This window comes from Manis javanica, chromosome 12 (genome assembly GCF_040802235.1).
Source record: "Manis javanica isolate MJ-LG chromosome 12, MJ_LKY, whole genome shotgun sequence".
NCBI classification, from domain to species: domain Eukaryota; kingdom Metazoa; phylum Chordata; class Mammalia; order Pholidota; family Manidae; genus Manis; species Manis javanica.
This window is the reverse complement of record NC_133167.1, coordinates 3,872,213-3,893,641: the sequence shown is the minus strand read 5'-3', so window position 1 is coordinate 3,893,641 and position 21,429 is coordinate 3,872,213. Positions and strand designations below refer to the sequence as shown.

General features: G+C 47.5%; 1 protein-coding gene across 3 annotated transcripts in view; it reads right to left on the bottom strand.

Annotated features, from left to right (window-relative positions):
* DRC11 (dynein regulatory complex subunit 11) overlaps nt 1-21,429 on the bottom strand; it is a 157,192-nt gene that overhangs the window by 47,952 nt on the left and 87,811 nt on the right. For all 3 annotated transcript variants that reach the window (XM_037009733.2, XM_037009732.2, XM_037009735.2), the window contains 4 exons: nt 18,434-18,556; nt 9,187-9,259; nt 3,607-3,713; nt 3,351-3,452 (listed from right to left, as the gene is read on the bottom strand). In XM_037009733.2, the coding sequence (XP_036865628.2) occupies nt 3,351-3,452; nt 3,607-3,713; nt 9,187-9,259; nt 18,434-18,556 (405 nt within the window). The remainder of the gene's footprint in view (nt 1-3,350; nt 3,453-3,606; nt 3,714-9,186; nt 9,260-18,433; nt 18,557-21,429) is intronic.

The following is a 21,429-nucleotide window of genomic DNA, read 5'->3' as shown; positions in this document are numbered from 1 at the left end:
TAATAGACATTTTAATATTTTGAAATATTTAATACCTAAATAAAATATATTTAGCTCCCAAATACTTTTTTGCCTTAAAGTTTGCTCTGCTATTAATTGAGCTATATGAGCTATCTTTTGCTTAGTGCTTTGATGGTTTATATCTTACCATTCCTTCAAGGTCAACCTATCTAATCTCTATGTTTAAAGTGTATTTCTTATAAACAGCATATAGTTTTGTTCTTTACTGTAGTTTGGTAATCTTTATCTTTTAATCAGAACTTTAAGCCCATTTATATTTCAAGCAATTTAGTTGGGTTTAGTTCTATCATCATCATCTTTGTTTTCTAGTTGTCTAGTCCGTTCTTTTTTCTTTTCCTTCCCTGTATTCTTTTCCATATATCAAGTATTTTTTATTTTTCTACTTTATCCTCATTATTGCTTGTTATAGATTTTAGTATCATTTAAAAATATTACAAACTGTTTTTAACTTACTACAATTTACCTTAATTAACACTTTATGGTGTCCTGAACAATGTAATAACCTTATATACCCATTTACACCTATCCACCTTTTCTGCTGCTGTCATATATTTTAATCATACATATATAATAAATGATAACACTTATTATTAGTCTTGCTTTAAAAAACAGCATATTTTCAAAATAATTAGTCTTTTATATTTACCCAAATATTTACATTTTTAAGAGCTGATCATTCCTTCTTGTAATTCTTTTCTTTCACTTGGGAACATTTCCCTTCACCCCGAAGAGTCTCCTTTAGTATTTTCACTTTATGGGTCTGCTGCTTATCAGTCCTCTAAAATTTTGTTTGGTAATTTCTTTATTTTCTTTTCTTTTTTGAAGGCTATTTTCACTGGGTATAAAATTATAGGTTGACAGTTGTTTCTTCCCAATTTCTTAAGATGTTCATTGCCTTCTGACTTCCATAGCTTCTGTTGAGAAAGTAGTCATTCTCATTTTTGTTTTCCTGAAGGAAATGTGTCTTAAAAATATCCAGGGTGATTTTACCTTTTATCTTTGACTTACAGCATTTTGACCATGATGTGTCTAAATGTGCTTTTCTTTGTATTCATCCTTCTTGGACTTGCTGAGAGTCTTGAATTTATGGCTTTATCAGATTTGAAAAATTCACAGACATTACTTTTTCATACATTGCCTTTGTCCTATTCTCCTTTTTGGGGGGTTCTAATTACACATACAGTACAACTTTTGACCATGCCTCAAATCATCCTTATTCTCTGTTATGCTATTTATTTTCTTTGTTCTTTCTGTGCTTCAGTTTGCATCTCCTATTGGCCTGTCTTTGAGCTCAACCCTGTCTTTTGCTATGTAGATGCTGTTATTAAACCAGTTAGAAGAGTTCTTAATTGTGATACTGCATTTTTCTGTGGTAGAATATTCATTTGTTTCTCTTAAAAGCAGATTCTCATTTTATTTTTTATATGGCATTTCTCCCCATAGATATGCTAGCACTCTGGGGGATGCAAAAAAAATAATCAGCTAAAGATTCTACCCTCAAGGAGCTTCTTAATTTTTCCAGGACCTCCTATGTCCTTAATGTTTTTGTGATTAGAACAAGAGAGATGCTCAAGAAATAGATGGCCTGTGAATGGCAGGACCTTACACAGTGATGCCATAATGGGGTAACAGCACATCCAGGGCTGATCCTCCCTTGTGGCTGAATGCTGCTTTTGCCAGTATAGATACTTTATCTGTCTTCTGCATCCTAAATACCTTGGACTGTATCTTGCATACAGTACTCAGTAAATACTTATGAAATGAAAGAATTAATAAAGATGATCTGTCCCCCTGATACCTTATTTTGGATTCCCAAATCACAAGAGAAGGTAGAATAGACTGTAATGTAAGTTGACTAATTTATAATGAGAAATATAATTGCCAAGAGAAACAGACCCTGTAGACTTCCCTTTTAAAGGAAATTAACATGAAACTACAATAAGTGGCAGGGCTCTGGTATGAAAATGGAAGCAGGGGCCTGTGTTAGGAAAAAAACAGTTCTTTCTTCCTTTCTTTTTTACTGTTACATGACTGCCACACTCAAACACTTCTGACACCAGATGTGTGGGGTTTTCCCACCAGACAGACACCTGTGACCCCAGCTGGGTATCCTACAATTCAACTCAATTCTGACACTGTCTATCTGGAGACAGCATCAGATCCTACAGGTCAAGGACTCAGTCCCACAGGCCAGCCCGTACCCCTGCCACCTTTCAGATGCCAAAGGTAAGTCCAGGTTGTCACCTGTGCTTCTGCCTTGCCAACTACAGATCTGAGGTTCCCCCTGATCCCCTCACTGGGCTTGATTGACTTGTTAGAGTGGCTCACAGAACTCAGGGGAACACTTCTGTATGTTTATCAGTTTAGTAAAGCATATGATAAAGGGTGCAGATGAATGGCTGATGAAGAGATACCCAGGGGCAGGTCTGGGCAGGTCTCAAGCGCAGGAGCTTCTGTTTCCATGGAGTTGGGGTGCATCACACTCTCCTGGTACATGAATGTGTTTACCAGAGCTCTCTGAACCCCATACTATTGGGATTTTATGGAGGCTTCCTCCAGTAGGCATGATCAATTATTAACTCCATTTACAGACCCTCTCCCCTCTCTGGAGAATTGGGGTGGGGCTGAAAATTCCAATCTTCTAATCATGGCTTGGTCTTCCTGGTGACCAGCCCTGCCCAGGAGCCATGCAGGAGCCCAACCAGAGTCACCCCTTAGAACAAAAGGTACTCCTGGTGCTCATATCCCTTAGGAAATTACAAGGGTTTCAGGAGCTGTACACCAGGAACTGGGGGCAGAGATCAATGTATGTATTTTCTATTATCTCACAGAGCTCTAGTAAGTGAACTTTGAATACTGGGACCCACTGGCTGCTCTAAACCACTGTGAGCTGGATTGGTGGCAATTTAAAATCCATTCCGCCTGACTGTTCCACTCACAAAGAGCTTGCTCATCGCTACTGGCCTCCCCTACAGATCTACAACAGGGAGAGATGGGTGGGCATTCGGGGAGCACGCACTGGCTCCTCTGATAGCTCTCATCCTAGCGGTGGGGCTGGGCTAAGATGAATCTGCAATGATGAAGGACTGGTGGGGTGTTACTCTGACTGTTGAATTCATCCCACTTATGAGCCCACAACCCTGAGGACTGAGTGGTGAAACAGGTGCACTCACCCCAGGAAGGCATGTTTCCCTGTGAGGCAGCCTGGGGACAGTCAGGGTCATCCAGGCAGCGCTCCTGGGCCACTTCAGGCTGCGAGGGCAGGGGCCCCTTTTCTGATGTGAGCCCACCATCCACCTCAGCCCTTCCCACACCCATTCACTCCGTACCTTTTTATCTTCTTTCTTCTTTCCTGTTTTGGTTGGATATTCCTTTTCCCTGTTCACAGCCAATTTCAAGTTTTTTAGTTCCTGCCTCATCAACTCATCAACCTAGGTGAACACAAAAAGGCCACTTTTAAGTGATTTTGCATGCCTTGTGTTTTTTTGTGAAGTTGCAAATAGCTTAAAATCTGGATAGGTCATTAACAGGAATTTGTAAAAAAAGTGGGGTTATTGCAGGATTAGTATGACATGTGTGGCTGACCTGCACTCTGATCTCTGACTCCAGTTCCCTCCGTTTCTCCTGTTTAATCAGTTCTGGGTCATAGTCCTGGGGGAAATTCCATGATTCATCTTTATTCTTCCAGACGTCTATATTCCAGAGAAAGAAAAAAGAATGAAAAAATTTTCAACATGAGGATGAGAAAGCTGTTACTGCAATATACAGCCTAAGTGTAATGTTTGACTCTATTGCATGGAATAAAAATTAGAATGAAATAATCTGGAGGGGGTGGGATTCATATATTCTCCTTTCCCTCTTCCCACATGGAAGAAATGTGCTTGTATAACATCTAACAAGAAAAGAAGAAAACTGATGATGAGAAAATATCAAATAAAAAAGTATGATACCAATAGTGTTCTTCTATGCAATTATAACCGTGCAAAAAACCAATATATTAATCGTGGCATCAGACAATTGTGGCATCAGTCTTATAGTCTTCGGTCTCCTTACTGACAATCCCTACCTCCCAATTTTGTGATATCTTTTCTATTGCTTTCATTATTCAAATTATTCACTAAAGTATGAAAGATTTTATTGCTAGTTCAAGTCACCAGTGATCAATTCCAGCCCCCGTTAAAACACTGTGCACACACACCACCCCATTACTTCCCCCTATTCAATGGCTATAATTCCCAATTACTTTTGGATGTTTTCAAAATCATACATATTTTACATTCCTTTTTTGTCTATCCCTGGAAGCTAGGAGAATGGTTAGAAAAAATGTAACCCTAGAGAAAATAAGTATAATTTTGTATCACTGGAATAAATTGAAATAAAGCTCATTTCTCAGAAGGGGAATTCCCAATGTGTGCCAAGGTCCAGCTAACTGGATCCTGACTATGGGACTTGAGGGGTATCCTATGGGAGACAGGACTTGTCAGGCTGGGAAATGAGGCCTTTTCCTGGAATCTATGTTCAGAGTGTGATGGAAATTTGCTGGAGCCAGAGTTGTAACCCCACCCAGCTGAGCCATGTCACTGGGAGTCGATCCTTTGGGCCATGATGCCCTGCGATTTGGGAAGGCCACTGAAAGCCAGGGGTCCCAGGCAGAGGCACCCCCACAGAGGCACCTCCACCTGACAGTGGCTTTGAATTGGGAAAAAGGATGTCGTGCAGGGCTGGATGGCAGGTGGTGGTGTGGATGAATGGGACAGAGGTCTCTCACTGCTTCCCCGACATGCACAGCATGGGGGTCCGGAGGCTGGCCAGGAGGGAGGGACAGTCACAATCACAATCACAGAAGGAAACATACATCTGGGTGCTCAGAGAGAAGATGATGACTTGCAGGTGACTCAGATTTGTGGTGGAGGCTTTTTAAATGATGACGAAAGGACCCATTTCTTCTAGGGTGGCTGATGAGGACATAGAAGAAACAGACCAGAACTAGGGCACAAAGATTGTACAACTCTCACAGAGCTGATTCGCCTGCAGGTCCTTCCCTGCAGGGTGGCCACGTGACGGGAGGCCCAGCCTTTGGGGCAGGGACGATGGGACAGGACGGGATGGGATGCTGGGCTGGGAGGTTTGGCGCGTGCCTCTGGGACGCCTGCCTGAGGGTGACCTCAGAGGCAAGGTCTGAGGTTCCAAGGTGTCATCACCCAGAGACGGGACAGGTGAACAGCCTGGAACCGAGGCAGAAGTCCACCTGGGAGACAACCTGAACAAGGCCCATGGGGGCCACACGGGGCAGGAGTGGGCACAGAGGAATGGCTGGAAAGCTGGGAGCTGAATTTTCACTGTTTTAGATAATTAGTGCAGTGTGAGCACTACCCAGAGAGGCTTCTCCTGTTCTCACAGTCCGGGCTCGGAAATGTGTGTCACAGAAACCGTCTGTGTCAGCCCAGTGGGCAGAAAGGTTTTAGATCATAAACATTTGAGGGCTTATTCTTTCCCTTGAACTCTTTTAGAAGGTGGATTCTGTGGTCAGTCTGTGAGGTATGTGCCCCCCACAGTCACCCCCACAGTCACCCCCAGCTCCCAGGGTCCTGAGATAAGAGATACGCTCTTTCAGTATGTCTTCTGAAATGCACACAGGCTTAAAGTGCAGGAAACTTTACGGTCAGAATACCATAATGTGTCTTTTTATGTGTTCAAAAGTGTAACTTCCCCCTTGAAAACACTAGGAAAGGTTGAATGTGTTAAGACATGCTGTTTACTAATAACTCCTTTCTAACAAATTTCCCTTCGTATGATTACTGATCTGCTCCAACAGCAAAACTCCTTTCATCAAGTCATTTTAAAGCAAAATAGCTTTGTTATTCACAGGAAGCTTCTTGCTTTTTCATTAGATTTATTAAAATTGGGACTCAATTGCATGTAATAAAGAAAGGAATTCAGAATATTTAGCAGAAAGGAAACCAAGACATGATGATTCATGCAAAAACCACGGCACCTCGTGACAAGTTCTCATTCCGGAGTTGTAACTATATTTTGCAAATAAAGCAGGTGCTCTGCAGCCTTTGCTGATTCCACCTCCAAACCATTGAAATGGACTCGGTTTTCCACTGAAACTTTGCTTTTCTCATGACATATTTGCACAGGCCACGTCTCAATCCCTTCAAGAATTTCATGGACATTTATAAATGCAGGACGCTATTCATGGCCTCAAAGCGCCACAACTGCCCCGCCCACAATGAGCTTTTCTCCTGAGAATGTGAAAGCTGGGCAGTTTCACACGTTGGGGGGAGGGAAATGGGGGGTGGGGAGAAGGCAGGGGGCTTAATCTCAGTGATTAAAATTCTAATGGTTTATTTGAAAAGGAAAACCTTTGATTTTTTTAAGAAAGGAATTCTAAGACAAAGACATTTAATTTCTTTAAGTCACCAAAAACCTGGCAGATAACACATGAAATGCCACAACACCCAACTAGGAAAATGACACAGCACGTTTCCCGCTCTGGGGTGATGGCTCCTCGGTTTTTTTTTTTAGACTTAATGGAAACAAATATCACACAAAGGGCATGGAGAGTTTCAGGAGATTTCCTAGGAGGGTCAGCAGGTTGCAAGACTTGGTTTCTCACGGAACACTACCTTTCCCCCAAATTAATTTTTGCCTATCAAATTAATGCATGCATATTGTTTTAAACTAAGTCAGAGAGTATCGGTGTTGTAACAAAAACCATCTAACCTTGGCTGCCTTCTGGTGATGCTGCCCAATGGCATTCATTCCTACATCCATTGATTCATTAAAAAGTGCATTGAATAAATTCAGGTTTATTAATAAATCTGACCTGTTCATATATTACTTAATTTATGGCTGTATTGAGCCCAATTATGGGCCAGGCACTGCTGTCAGAGTGGACTGAAAGCAGGAGGCCTGCCCTCAGGGACCTGACGTCCCACAGTTGGGCAGACAGTGGCGTGCACGTCAGAGTTGGACGGAGATCAGGGATGGGCGCAGGGTGAGGCAGGGAGGCTGTTGTTGCCCTTGGGACTCAGGGTCGGCCTGCAGGAACGAGCATCCCAGCAAGGGGAACGGAAAGTGCCAGTGTCCTGAGGCAGGGATGTTGGGAGTGGCCTATTGGAGGAAGAGCACGGAGCCCACTGCAGGAGGGTGTGAAGTGGCCCCATGAGCTCTCTTAGCTGCGTCTCTGTTCTAACATTGACAATACGCTTACATAGTTCCTTGGCTTCTCGGTTGTGGAGCTGAGTGCCCGACCTCCTCCACTGCGGGTGAGGGTTTGTTCTCTCTCGCCCTCCTTTGCAACGTATTTCCTCCACAGCTATGTCGGAGGAGAAGGGAACCAGGCAGTCCGAATCCGGAGGGAAATTTTTACCCGACTGAATAGTGGACAATATTTAGGCACCTGTGGCACGTGGGGCTCCCCTGTGGCAGCCCCTTCTTGGGGGCTCCGCCAAATGAGGGTGTGACAAGAGAATGAGGCAGTGACAGGAGAGGAGAAGGAGGGCCCAGGAGGACCACTGGCAGGGCCCTGGATGGGGGTCTTTGGAAGAAAATGATCTGGTAGATTAGCTGATGTGTTTGAAGGTGCAGAAATCTTGAAGGTTGTGCAGCATATGAAGAATATATGGTCCACACACGGATGTGCAGAATATGAAGCAAATGAGGTCGGTTGTAAAGACCAAAAGACAACACTGTGCAAAGCAGTGTCTTAACAAAAGGCAGCTATTGTGGCCATGCACCTGAGTGCTGGTGGCGCCCATGGCCAGGCCCGTGGCCCTGCAAGTGGATTGCCGCGATTTCTCGTGGACCCACTGGATGTGGCCGCTGCCAGCCTCATTTGCACAAGCCACCCAGCTTACAGCACTGTGCCCAGGCTGTCCACCACCACAACGCCCAGTGCATCATTGGCATGTGGACGGCGTGGGCCATCTCTGTGTATCCAGGGCAGCACTGCACCTGGCGCACTGGAGACAGTCCCGTTCATTGAATGAATACGTAAGTGAATGAATGTTTTTTGGCAGTGATTGGCAGTTGTTTTTTGGCAGTTGATGAATTTTCAGATTTGAGGGACAGCAGGTCTTCTATCAGTACCTGCCCGTAGGGGGACAGTTTTGTTTATTTCTGGTTTTTGTGAACATGAAATGGTATGGGTATGGAACACATAAAGCCTTGCCCATCTTGGGCACCTGGTAGTGCCCACGTGCCGCTGCAGCTCCCCGCCTGCCCAGCTACAGCAGCTGCCAAATCCTGCCATCATCCTTTCCCCTGGGCTTTCCCCTGGGTCGGTGCCTCATGCAGAGTGGGGCCCTTGCACTAGTATATGTGAAACACCTGTAGGCGGTACCCGGACATTTCATAGCCTGAAACTACACCGGTGGTGCTGCTTAGGATGAGGCTCAGCTGACTAAAGTGAAAACTGTGAGACAATTTAAACAATACATAGTAAGTAAATAATAGTTCCAGTCCTGTCCAGGTAAGACCAGAATTGAGAAAGAGGCACACACATGACTGGTGTTTGGAAATTCTCTACTTAAATCCTTACTGCATTTTTCAGGAATTCCCGAGTAGCACCAGTCAATGGCCAGGGTCATCACGGCAGCTCACTGTGTGCTGGGATTTATCCTCAGGGTGGAATGGAGTTGGGCGATCATTCCAGTAAATTGTAATGGAAATATCTCGAAGACCAATTCACGCACTTGCAAATCTAGCCAGATTATAGCTCTGCTAATTACACTCAACAACAGACAAAGCAAATGTATGTCGGAGTCTGGGCACATGTCTCAGCCTAGTAGGATTAGAACATTTCACTGCATATACTGGATTGATCTTTTTAATTGAAACAGCCTGGCACCTCTCTCTCTTCCTGTTCTTCTCAGCAAGGGAGTGTTCAGTGGGCGTCTCAGGGGTTCAGAACAGAGTACAGGTTTAGACTGTGGGCTCACCCGGTTCCCGTCCTGCCTTTTTACCAATCGTATACCTTTAAGCCACTCAGAGGAATTTTTAGAGACAGACAGAAGATCGTGGCGATGATTTCGTTGGTGGCAGCCTCTCATGATCGGGCACCTCATCTGTCCCAGCCTTGGCTGGGTGCCAGGGCCTGGGATCACGCTGGGTGGGCAGAGTGGCACTCAGTTGCCATGCATAGTGCCTTAAACTGACCTTTGTATGTCTTATTTCCTTCCTCCATTGTAGGAAGGAAAACACTCGGTGACATTTTCCGCTCCTCTTCTTTCTGTTAAAGGAGAATCATGTTTTCGTTAATCACTGGCATAGTTTATCTGCTGAGATGAGACAGTGAGCACAGACTCGTCCCGGTCGATGGAGTGAAGGTCCAGCCCCACGCCCTCTCGCCGGGGCAGTTTCCCTGCTGGTCAGTCTGAGCAGGGCGCTCTGTGGCCAGCAGCCAGGGTGTGGACGGTTCGCAGACAGCTCCGCACGCAGGCGCAGGGCCGCGCCCCCTGGGAATTCGGCTCCCCGCCCCGGTCCCGTCCCTGCGGCATCCCGCCCCTGGGTTTGGCCCTGGCCTGATGTGCTGGCACCGTCCTGGCTCTGAAAGCTGATTCCCAGCCTGAGTCCTGCTGCCTCCGGTCACCACGTTCTGTGACCCAGCTGGATGCTGGTCCCGCCTGTGTCACGCTCTGCCACTTGCCAGCTTTTGGCTGTTCGAGTGCCCAGACTGCTCCTTCCTCTTGCTTGCCTGTCCCTCCCTGGGCCAGGAGGTGGGCTTTGAGCCCCCGCCTGGCTCTGCGGGCCCTGATCGCCTCCTGGAGGCTGGGCTGGCCAGCCTCCCTGCTCCGGAGCCCCGCTGCACAGCGAGCCTGGGCCCATCGTTCTTGCTGCCGCCTCTGTGCGCAGCCACTTCGGAGCCTGTGGCACAGCAGGTCCTGCTGGGCCAGCCGCTCCCAACGAGGAAGAACAGACCTTGCAAACCCTCACCTGACATTTCTGTGAAATAACGTTTATACGGTACGAAGAGTCAGGATTCTGATGGCAATGTCATGATAACTGTCGCCCCTAAAAGGGCAAAGGGAACGATGCTCAGCTACATTAGGCTCCAAATGCTCTCCTCATAGCTAAGGAGGAGTGGCTGTCGCTGCTGAGCAGTTCATGCCTCTGTGCACAGCATGCGTCCACCCTCTCTGGGACCCGGGGCCCAACCCAGGACAGTAGGGGCCACACGCTGTGGTGGTCACGCAGGACCCTGGATCCCATGTGTCGCTCCTCCCACTTGTGTAACAGGAGCTCCTAGGAGTGATGTGAGCCCCAAGGAGGAAGTCCAGGGGGCTTGGCGGCCAGCTCTCACTTCTCAGGGTGCGCCACCGAGGCAGAGCCCCAGCCCAGAACAAGGGGGCTTTTGTGGCTGGGTGGGAGGCCAGCCCCTGGCAGAACCCAGGAGAAGGCTCAGGCCCAGAAATCCTCCGGGGCAGCTGACCTCCCCTCCGGGCCCCGCCCCTGAGCTAAGCCCTGACCCCAGTGCCTGGGGCCCGCCAGGGCCACCCTTACCAGAGACGTGAGAAAAAGGCCAGTATTGGGTAAAACGTGTCCTTGGAGGGAAGAGAGACTTCCCGGACAGAAGGGAAACTAAGACACTCTGACTGGTGATCTCAGAGATACCCCTGTGCTTCCCACTCTCCCCCTGTCCCCTGATGTCCCTGAGGACTCCGGGTCTTCGCTGTTCCTTAGTCAGTGTGCTGCTAAATATTGCCTTTTTTTGGATGTGCAGAAGGTCCTATTTTGGGCCTCTGGGAGGTGGAAAGGCTGTGCCCTTGTGGGGAGGCAGGGGTGGGGACAGGGGGAGGGAGAGACGGGGAGGGACAGCGTCTCTTTGGGTGACTCCGAGTCCGCACACGTTTGCTAGCAGGACGCCTGTTCTGCTGAGTCCCCGCTCAGCCCGGGCAGGGCAGCTACCTTCACGGTTCACGTGTGGGGAGGGCATGGGGACACTGGCTCTGTTGTTACCCTAACTTCACCAAGACAAATACCTAGGATAAAGTACTAGACAATGAAAAGTCTTCTGGAAGCGTCCTCTGCAGGGTCACCTCTTCGTCCCTCAGCGTCTCTCTGACAGGGACCGAGGACACTTAAAGACATCCTGCGTGAGGCATTCGTCTGTGTCACATAAGAACGCATTTCACACAGCAGGTGGAAGCTCACAAAACACGGTCCTGGCCACACCTGACTGGGGACCAGGGTGTTGGTAACAACCGAACCCCGACTCGGCCCCTGGTAACTGGGTGCTCCACCCGGTGTTCTTCCCAGTCACCCATTGGAGTGCTTGGCCCATTGCCAGCTAGGCAGTGCCACACCAGTTGTTCAGCCTGTTTCCTATTGTCCTGAGGAAGTAGAGGCCATTTGGTGAAACGGTTTTCCTCCTCGCCACGCTCTTCTCCCTTCTTAGAGCCCCGCGCTTCCCCGGCTTCTCCTCAGGGCCCTGCGCTGCACAGAACCTGTTCCCCCGCCGCGCACATCTCCTGCCTGCCCGCCTTCCCAGGGTCCCCCCTTCCAGCCCAGCGGTTCAGGCTTCCTGCCACTGGCTCTTCTCCCTTTTGTTCCCCTGCATGTACAGCTCCTCCCACCTGTGGGTAAAACTGCAGTATTTCCAGCAACTCTCGCCTGGCCTTGGCCCATTTCCATATCAATAGGTGTTCACAAAGGGAGGTGGGAAGCTGTTCTGTCCTCCCCTCTGCTGTGTAATAGGCCTGATGGCCTGGACTCTGCCTGCAGGGTTGCTCCTGGAAGAAGCAGGTGGAGATCCAAGCCCCCAGAAGGGGGAGAGCCAAGCCCCCAGAAGGGGAAGAAATGGGTGAGTGAGAGCAGCTACGGGGGGGCGAAGAGTGCAGCCAGGCTTCCTGTGGGCAAATAAATGGGATTCTCCCACTTTGCTTTTTCCCTTGACTAATTGTGGCTTCACCGGTTTCACTGGTTTATTCACCCTGGGCTGGGAACAGGCTTCCTCCGAGGGCTACACCACTGCAAAGTGCTCTCTCCACTTTATTGGTCATCTTGCAGCTTCCTGGAAGTGGCATCCGCACTGGCCGCCCTCATTCCTCAGCCTGGGTCCCTGCCTGCCTGCAGTCTGCCTTCTGCCCCTCTGACCTGCGCTCTAACTGAAAGAGCACCCAGTCCCGGGAATGCGCGCCACCACGCCTGCTCCTCAAGCAGTCTCGACGTCTCTGTTGCATTTGTCAAGTGAGCTCCTTCCCTTACAGAATCTCCTGACTGTGTCTCCCTCACACCCTTGGTTCTCACTTTCATGTGGGTGGACTGAGGCACTGAAGGAGGCCTGCCTCCCGTCCTTGCTGAGATCCACTCGGCTGGCCGATTAAATAGGAACTTCGCTGCGCTGAATCCCTGCCTGCTTCCCAGGGACTCTCATTCCCACCACGGGTTTCTTCTCTTCCTCCCGTCCAAAAACATGGATATTAATCCCAATTCTCCAGCTTACACTCACACTGGTTTTCCTACAACCCATCCACCCTCCTGCCCTCAAAGGGGGTTTCCTAACTGGGTAACTCCTGCATCTACACTGTTAGTCTTGATCTTGTTGGGAGTTTTTCCTGAACTCCCAGCTTTGTTTGACGCCTCTCCCTGGATACCTTGCCATCATTAAAGCTCCACAGTTGTAAAGCCAGCTCCTGTCCTCCGGTCCCTCATTCTTCCCATTGTTCCAGTCAAGATGCTGAATCTACCTGAGCTCCTGGTCTCCTTTTTCTCCCTCCTCAAACTACCAGTCTGCCAGGCCAGTCACCCTTCTTGCTCGCTGTGGCATCTATTTGATCTCTTTATATCCATTACTCCCACCCTAGGGTCTTCAGCTGAGCATCTGTGCATTCATTCGGAAATAATTATTGCACAGCTCTTGAGTCCCAAGTGAAGTTCGGGGTGTGGATCAGAGTTACATTTTTGTAAGGTCACTCTGGCTGTTGCGGGGGGCAGATCGCAGGACGGCGGGAGAGGAGGTGGAGGCGTGGGCTAGGAGGCTGTTGCCATTGTCCTCCGAGATGGGGAGTTGTGGACAGACTTGGGAATGAGCAGAAACTCCCGAAAGCCTGCTGACTGGCAAGCTGTATCTCCCAGGAAGCCCCCCCTGTCATCTCCAATGCTTGCAGAACCTCACCCTCTTCCGGATCTGCAACCCTTCCCTTGGCCCTTCTGTACAACCCAATATGTCCTTTCTGGATCCAGTAGTTTTGAGGTTTTTAGGAATAAGAAAGCTCACACCTTCTTCTCAGAGGTATGTAATTTCATATAGAATTTTATGTACAATTTCAGGGGGTCTATCCATAGGGTCTTTGGTCCCTGGGTTAAGGGCTCCCAGCTCCTCTTCAGCTCAGAAGACTCTCGCACCCTCACATCTTTCTCTCTTCCTGCACATCAGTGGGCACAGAATATGCTCAGGACATGCATTTCCATGATGACATCCTTCTTCCTCTGGAAATACACAATGCTCACTTTTCTGTCCTAGTGAAGTAGCACAAAAAGCAGTTCAAAAGACCCTAACATAATATAAGAACGTGGTTGGCTCAATGATTCAATCTGGAGCACGTCCTTGACCCAAGGGGTTGCATCAGAGGTAAACAAATCGAGTGAACCGTGCTGTGTAGAGGAACAAGGATCTTCCCAGAAGAATTCCGCACTATGTCGGGTCCTTTTCTGGCTGGAGTAAATGTAGAGAAGATGCCTGGTATTCACATGATCTTGTGTTACCAACAGGTCAACACCATTACAATAGCGCCAAATGGGTTAACATTTGCTTGAAACAGAAAAGAGGAAAGAGTTGTAAGGATGGCTGAATAGTGCTCATTTTGTGTACTTTTGTTCCCAAAGCTTGCGGGAGGTCCTCAGAGCAGGTGGGGAGGCAGACATAGTGACTTAGATGCTGACATCACGTTTGCAGAGATGGCTGCTGGTCTGCGGAGAACGGCCCTGGAACGCTAATGCATTCTCTTCTATAAGGTGTTCTTAATGGGGGAATCTGCGATCTGTAATAGTTTTGGAAATGGTTTTAAAACTAGACATCCAAAAGAAAGGCTAATTTCTTTTTTACTTTTGAATTTTAAGAGTTCTTTAGATACTCGAGATGCAAGTCCTTCACTCAACAGAGACCAGATTGTGCAGCTGATAATTTGCAAAGATTTTCTTCCAGTCGATAGCTTGTGCTTTCATCCTCTTCACAGAGCAGAAGTTTTTTATTTTGATGAAGTCCAACGTATTAACCTTTCCTTTTATGGATGCTTTTGGTGACAAGGCTAAGATCTCTTGCCTAGTCCTGGAACCTGAAGTTTTCCTGTGTTTTTACCTAAAGGTTTTACAGTTTTATGTTTAAGTCTATGATCCATTTTGAGTTAATTTTTGTATACGGTATGAAGTTAGATAGAAGTGAACATTTTTTTGTCTATGGAGGAAAGACTAATTTTTGGAAGCTGATCTCTGCAGGTGTTTATGGCATTTTATGTTCTCCCAGCACAGCTCTACACCGAGGAGGAGAATTCCCAGGTCCGTTTCTTTGCTCTTGTCCTTCAGCAGCTCAGTGCGGAGGGCCTCCTGATGGATCCAGATAAAGAACTGAAAACTTTCATACTTTAAATGTTAAATAGTTTCCAAAGTTTCTTGATGAAATGATCAACTGAATGCAAGAGTACCAGTCACTGTCATTTTAAAATGTTTTGTCCTGTTACAGAGATCCCCCACGACAGCCCTTTTTACTGTGCTAGCACCATAACAAATTAGAGAACTATGCAGGGACATTGAAACCTACAATTTCACGCCCTAAAACTGCCTTTCAGTCGTCCCAGGTTCAAACATCCCAAGAAACCACAGGGATGTTCATTCATCCTCAGAATTCTGATTAACATAGTGCAGAAGGCGAGCTCTCCTGGCCGCTCCGGGGTCAGGGGTGAGGCCATCAGGCAGCCCCACACATTTATGCAGGTGGAGGAGCCCCAGGATGGGGCTGTGGTGGAAGTGCCAAGAAAGGGTGGCCAAGGGTCTCTGTGAGCCAGGCAAGGGGGTGCTGCGCTGCTGAGCCCAGGCCTCTACCACCAGCCAGACAACCCCTTTCTCCTCCACTTACTTAGGAAAACTCGGCAAGATGAACAGAACCTGCTCATTTCCTGTTCGACCTTGGGAATAACGTTTGATGTTAAATATGTGCCCGCATGAGGTTGGCTGCAAACTTCAGAGGGGCTCTGACTCCCAGGACACACTTGTCCTTGCCTGGGATCTTGACCTCGCCTTGCACTGACCCTGCTTCCTGTCTCACTGCCACAGACTGCAGAACTCAGCTCTCCTCAAGTCACTTCTCCAGAGGCACCCTGTCTTCTCTCTGCAGAGGGGCAGAAAGTCTGCCCAGCTTCCGTGGCCCTCTTACTGCCGCTCTAACCTGGCTGGGCCCCACCCACCAGACACCCTTCCTGGCCTCTTGTCATCCGTGCTCTGAAGCTGTCCTCCAGTTCTCTGGCTCAGAGGTGGCTGAGGACCTCTTGTCCCTGCCCAGCCTTCTGACCCACTCACCCTCCAGACCTGCCTCAACAGAACCTTCCTAGCTATTTATGCTCATTTGTAACTATCACAGATTTACAAGTGTTCAATCTTGTACTTGTGTGGTATTTTGAAGAGTCTTTTTCACTTACAGAGGTTGGTGGAAATATTCAGATAATCCTATTAGTTTTCTTTTATATGCAGTTTTTCCCAAGTTTCTGATTATATATATGGGGCTGGCAATTGATGAACTGTTATAAAAAAACCTTAAGAATAATCACCTAACTCAGCCACTGTAAAACATGATCAGGGTGGGTCAGTATCTATGCAAGTTAAACAAAACTAGTTTCTTCTCTCCCCTGCCTTACCCTTCAACCAGTATTAATATCAGATGTCTTTTTTTCTACAGGTCAGAATACCAATTCTCACACTTGTATTGAATGGCTAGTCTCAGGAATGCTTCTAGATGCTTTGGGATCGATTCTAGAATAAGACTTAAAAGTCAATGGAAAAGATAATCTGGTCTGTAAGAAGTGTACCAACGTAATTTAAATATATTGATTTTGATTAGAGACAAGCATTTATTTTTTTGATAATCACACTGTCACTTGGTAGACCTGTGCTTTTCATGAATAAATTCATTTCTAGGCAATTCTGCAGGGTTTTCCCCTTCATTGCAACTGCTCCATAAATGCTGATGAACTCAAACTTTGCCTTTTGTCCAAAACTGTTCATCACTAAGTGACTCTTTAATAGCTAGTTAATAAAATATCTTCACTCAACAAAGACCAGATTGTGTAGCTGATAATTTCAGATTTTTATGGAACAAGCTTCACTAACAGTGAAGTTTTAATTTGCAAGTGTCAAGCTCCCTCATGCATATTTAGAGGAGGAGATGCTTAGAATAAAATTGAAATTCTTCCAATTGTTCTTGTTTTTAGGCACAGCTTCAAAATTATCTTGCACAGAGAGAGGAGGATTTAAAAAATTAACTATTTCGAGTGAGCTGTCTTTCTGGGTTTTTTTTGTTTTATTCTGCAACAAATTAGACCCTTTGCATTGCAGGTAGAATGGCAGGGCAATAGGTGGTCTCAGAGGCTGGGTTCCCTGGGACCATTCAGGTGGAGACTGTGCAGGGGGATCACTGGAAACAGCACCGTAAGGCAGGGAGCCGGCAGCTGACCCCATAGAGCCCAGGGGCCGGGAGAACCCTTCTGAGCTGTCCCAGCAAGGGGCTGTGTCTTTGTCCCCTTAAATGGCTATCCTGGGATCAGCTGCCTGGGGTGGGAGGACGGCGTCTGTGCACGGAGCGGCTCCCCCAGACCTGCAAGAATTCCTGGGGGGGCTGGGCTGTGGGGAGTCGGCAGGTGTTCTGGATGGCTGGGGCCAGCTGAGGGGCCGACCTCCACGTCCACTGGTGGGGGTTGTGCCCAAACTGAACAGTGAGCGGTGGCTCTTTTGTGCATGTGGTGAATAGGTGAACAATGGTTCCAGAGAGGGACACAGACATACTGGGCAGTGAGGGGCTTCTGCTCATCTCAGGGTGTGGGTGGGGTGAGCTCTGCCTAAGGGATGGTCACAGTCACGCTCAGGGGTTTAAACTGTGTATTGGCTCTGTAGCCATCACCTCCATCTTGCATTCACGCGGCTTCTGGGTATTGTCATTTCTGCTCAGCATCACCCACCTCTCCTCTGCTCGACTCCTGCCCCCTGGGTCCTGCCACCGGACCCTGACAGCCCAGCCTGTCCCATTTCCCTGTCACTGAAACCGTCTCTGGGGACGGGAGTGTGGGGGCCCGGCCTAAGGCCAAGGCTGAGCCCCACTCTAGCTGGACACCTGCTCACCACCCTTTCCCCTCTTCCCTGTTGGGGATTGGCCCAGCAGACTTCCGTACCCGTGCACAGCTCGTGCTGCCCGCTTAGGGTGGCGCGTGACACCTATCCGCTTAAAGGTCACGCATGATACTGTCCCGGATTGGTTGGGTGACTGAATATAAGGGAGCCCGCCGGGAGGGAGAGGAGCTTCCCGACAACTGCTGTAACCGCCACGAGAGATTAGACAATAAAGCCTAGAGAAGAATCAAGACCTTGGGCGTGTTGCTTCGGTCCCTGAAGGGTCGCGACAGGGAGGAATGTGGCTGCAGCCCCGAGTGAGCTGGGTCTCTGCCTGCGGACGGTCCCTGATGGCCCAGGACCTTTGCTTCATTCAGATCGGGGTTTGGTCAGCAGTGAAGGGGTATCTGTGTGCAAAATGCTACCCTAGACATATTCACATATTAGGGTGACACGAGCTTCCAGCCTAGGCTCCATTTCCCAGAGAAGGGGTTTCTGCTGGAGAACCACCCCGTGGTGGGGGGTGCCTCCCCACATGCTCAAAGGTGCTGCCGGCCCCCACCCCTGAGCCGCCCGGCCACCCCAGGGAAGGCCGGGCCCGAAGTGACTCTGTTCGAGCTCTGACTTCCTGTGGGTGGTAAAGAACAAACACTTCCATTAAAATGGATCCAAGATGTCAATGCGACGTGACGCGGCTGAGTGCACACGCCGGGGTCACAGCAGATATGGTCGTTTTGACCTTGCAGTGGTCACTGGGCTTGTCGAGCATTTTGGCTCCTTGGCGCCCTTGAGAAAGGACCAGTGGGAGTGTCGTGGGAAAGGAGAAACAGAGGTGTCACGCATGTGAGTGAACAGGGGGGACCTGTGTCGTCGGAGCCTCTTTGTCCTAGTGAGTATTTCTAAGTCACAGAAAGGATAGTGAACAGTTTTCAATCACCAAAAAAAAAAAAACCCAACAAACTGAAGACACTTGGTAGATTGGTTTCCTAGGAAACAACCGCAACCTCGGTAGACTTGATCCCACCGATTCAAAGGAAAAGAAGTCACTAAAAAGAAAGAAAACCCCAAATTTCTAAAATTCCAAATTCTTTACCTTATTTTTTTCCTTTGTTCCTTTCTTTTCCTGGCTGGTTTTGGCTTTCTTGGGTTTCTTCTCCTCTTTCTTTTTTTTGCCTTTTTCCTCTTCTTCCTGGTTTGCAATAATATCTTCAATGACCTGGTAGGAAACCAAGAGAGTGATCATGGCCTCTGCACGGAGCCTCATCAGCACAGGGACTCCCTTCCCTCTTGGAGAGCGGCCTGTCCTGGTCAGGCTCCCTGCTCTGCTCTGCGCCCGGGGGCGGCCCTCCTGGGGACACCACCAGGCCTCCCATCTGCCCCTGGCTGGATCCATCAGCGGGAGGTGGCAGTCGGACCTCGGGGGGGCAGGAGACGGGGCTGGACATTTCTGAGCCTCCCCGCCACCGACTCAGGGCCGCTCCAGCTCCCCGAGCTTGCTCACACCTCGGCCACAGCCGGAGTGCCAGGCCTGCCCACACCACTTCCCCAACTCCGAGTCGAGGGCACCTGGACTCCAGTGGCCACAGTTGCTCTTGTATTAACTTTAGTTTTCTGGAAATGAACACACACCTTTTCTCAGAGCTGGTTTCTTTCACCTGTGATTTGATTTGTATTTCTTACAGTGACAAAAGCCCATTTATTCTCCTAAAATTTAAGATTTTTGTTAAAAAGTACCTGATTCACATAGAAGTAGCAACCGTGGAGAATTGGTAAAGGTTTATAAAAACCACGTAATTCCTTTCAATTCCTAAGATGTTTCTTGAGCTCTGGTTCTCTGTGACACAGAGCTAGAATTCTGGTAGACATGATGATGGGATATATTTCCTGTCTGACCCTTGGGCTCTGCTCATCTTTGGACATGTTTCTGAGACAAGGGCATAGCCTCTCTGGGACTCAGTTTCCTCAGCTCTGAAATGACGCCCCCACTTCCACGCTCAGCATTACAGCGTGGTTCTAAGAGCCTCACAAAGACAGAAGTTTACTGCTAAACAAAGCCCGTGGGTGGGAGCTGCTGTCCACCTGTGGGACACAGAGAGTTCCGTCTCTTGCCCAATGACACACAGGTAGCAGGTGGCTGAGCTGGGATTCAAATGGGTATTAAGCTGGATGAATCGCATAACGTAGAAAGGAGAGGCGAGGTGTGGAAGGACATACGTGAATTTACCCTATGGCATGAAATGCATATAGTTCAATAAAAACAATACCACACAGTTTTAGGATACATACATATATAGTCAGAGTATAAAGAAATGTAAGGGATGACAAACATTAAACTCAGTGCAGTGGTCGTCTCTGGGTAGCAGAGTGTGCAATTCAGAACAGGGCAGATACTCCCCCTTGCCCCCCAGTGTGCTGTGCTAGAACCATCCTCCTTGGATCAAGTCTACTTGCTTTGACTTATTAGTGATTTACTAGCATGCTGAAATTTATTTTCTAGTATCATATTTTTGATATTTATCCCTATGTGGTTCTTAGGAGCTTAGTTCATACCTTTAAAAGTGTAAAGAATAGCTTTATAATGAACCAAGCAGGATATTCCGGCACCATCTGGACTTAAAAAAACCCAGAAACTATAGTCATGCTCCACTTCGCACTATCCAGAGGCCCACCCAGCCCCTAGGCTCTTGAGAAGATTTTGATGAGGTGAGTCTCACAAAAGGGGTGATGCGGAGGGTGACAGGAGATGTGCGTCTTGTGTACATTATCTGGTAATAAAAAGGGTGTCTTTAGATGGGACTAAAATTCCCTTATTGTCCAAATGGCAATGTTTTCCTTGGGGAGCAGGCTCACTTCAACTCACAGAGCCAAATCCTGGCTGCTCAGGACCCTATGTTCTGGAGCATTTATGAGAAATGAGCATTTTTGCCTCTGTAAGTTGGGAAACTTTCCGAAATGTATGGACAAGTTCTAAAAATAGCCTGATATATAAAATGTGAGCAGCTGAAAGATGAAGTCTTTATTTGTGGAGCATATAATCAGTGTATCTTTTAAAGTCTCATCAACCTCATTGTTTATTTCCTCTATATCCTTACTTTATTAGTTTAGTTCTTTGAATAGACAATACATTTACATGATCCACAATTCAAAAATGTATTAAGTTGTGAAATGTCTCTTCCCTTTGCTGTGGTCCAGAAAACAGGATCTGCTTTCTGAAGCCAACCCAATACCTTCCATATGCTTCCAGAAACATTTAGCATAGATAGATGCAAATATGTAGCATACGCACACCTGCATATACATAAAGCACACTGACATTGTTGGGTATTGCTTGCCAATCACATCTGTGGAAGGTGGAATATAATTGTAGTCGTCTCTTTTTAAATCCGTTCTAAATCTGCTTTGCTCGCTCTCTCCTACAGCAAAATTTTCCAAAGTGCACAAATGCGTACAGTGTATACGCACAGATATCTGCTATAAACATGAATTTGTCATTTTGTACAAACGTTAGCAAACTGCACACACTGTTCTCTGAATGATATGCCTTGGCCATCTTTCCTTCGTGATACATAAAGAGCTTCCTCCTTTCTTTCCAGGTGTACCATAGCTTACTGGACCATTCCTCTGCCAATGGAAACTTAAGTTTATTTCCGATCTTTTGTTATCACCAACAATGCTGTCGTGAATAAATGAATGCAAATATCATTTTGCAGATATGTGAGCATAACTTAGAATTAGGATAAATTCCTAAAAGTACAAATGCTGGATCAAGCATATGTACATTTGTAATACTGTCAAACTGTCTCCACCAGGTTATGCCAATTTCCACTTCTGCTGGCAGTGTACACAGTGTTTACTTCCCCATATGCTCACTGACACAGTGTGTTATGTTTGCCAATGATATGTCACTGCAGTTTTTTTTTAAGATGTCAATACTGAATTTATTTTGCTCATATTCTGCGAGTATAGCAAAACCACCCCAAGTTGGAAGTTGCCTTTTAAGTCAGTCATCATGTTTGTAGTAAACTACAAAGTCCTGAAGTCCAAATCTGGCCTGCCACCTGTTTTATTTTGTTTCTTAAATATATATGT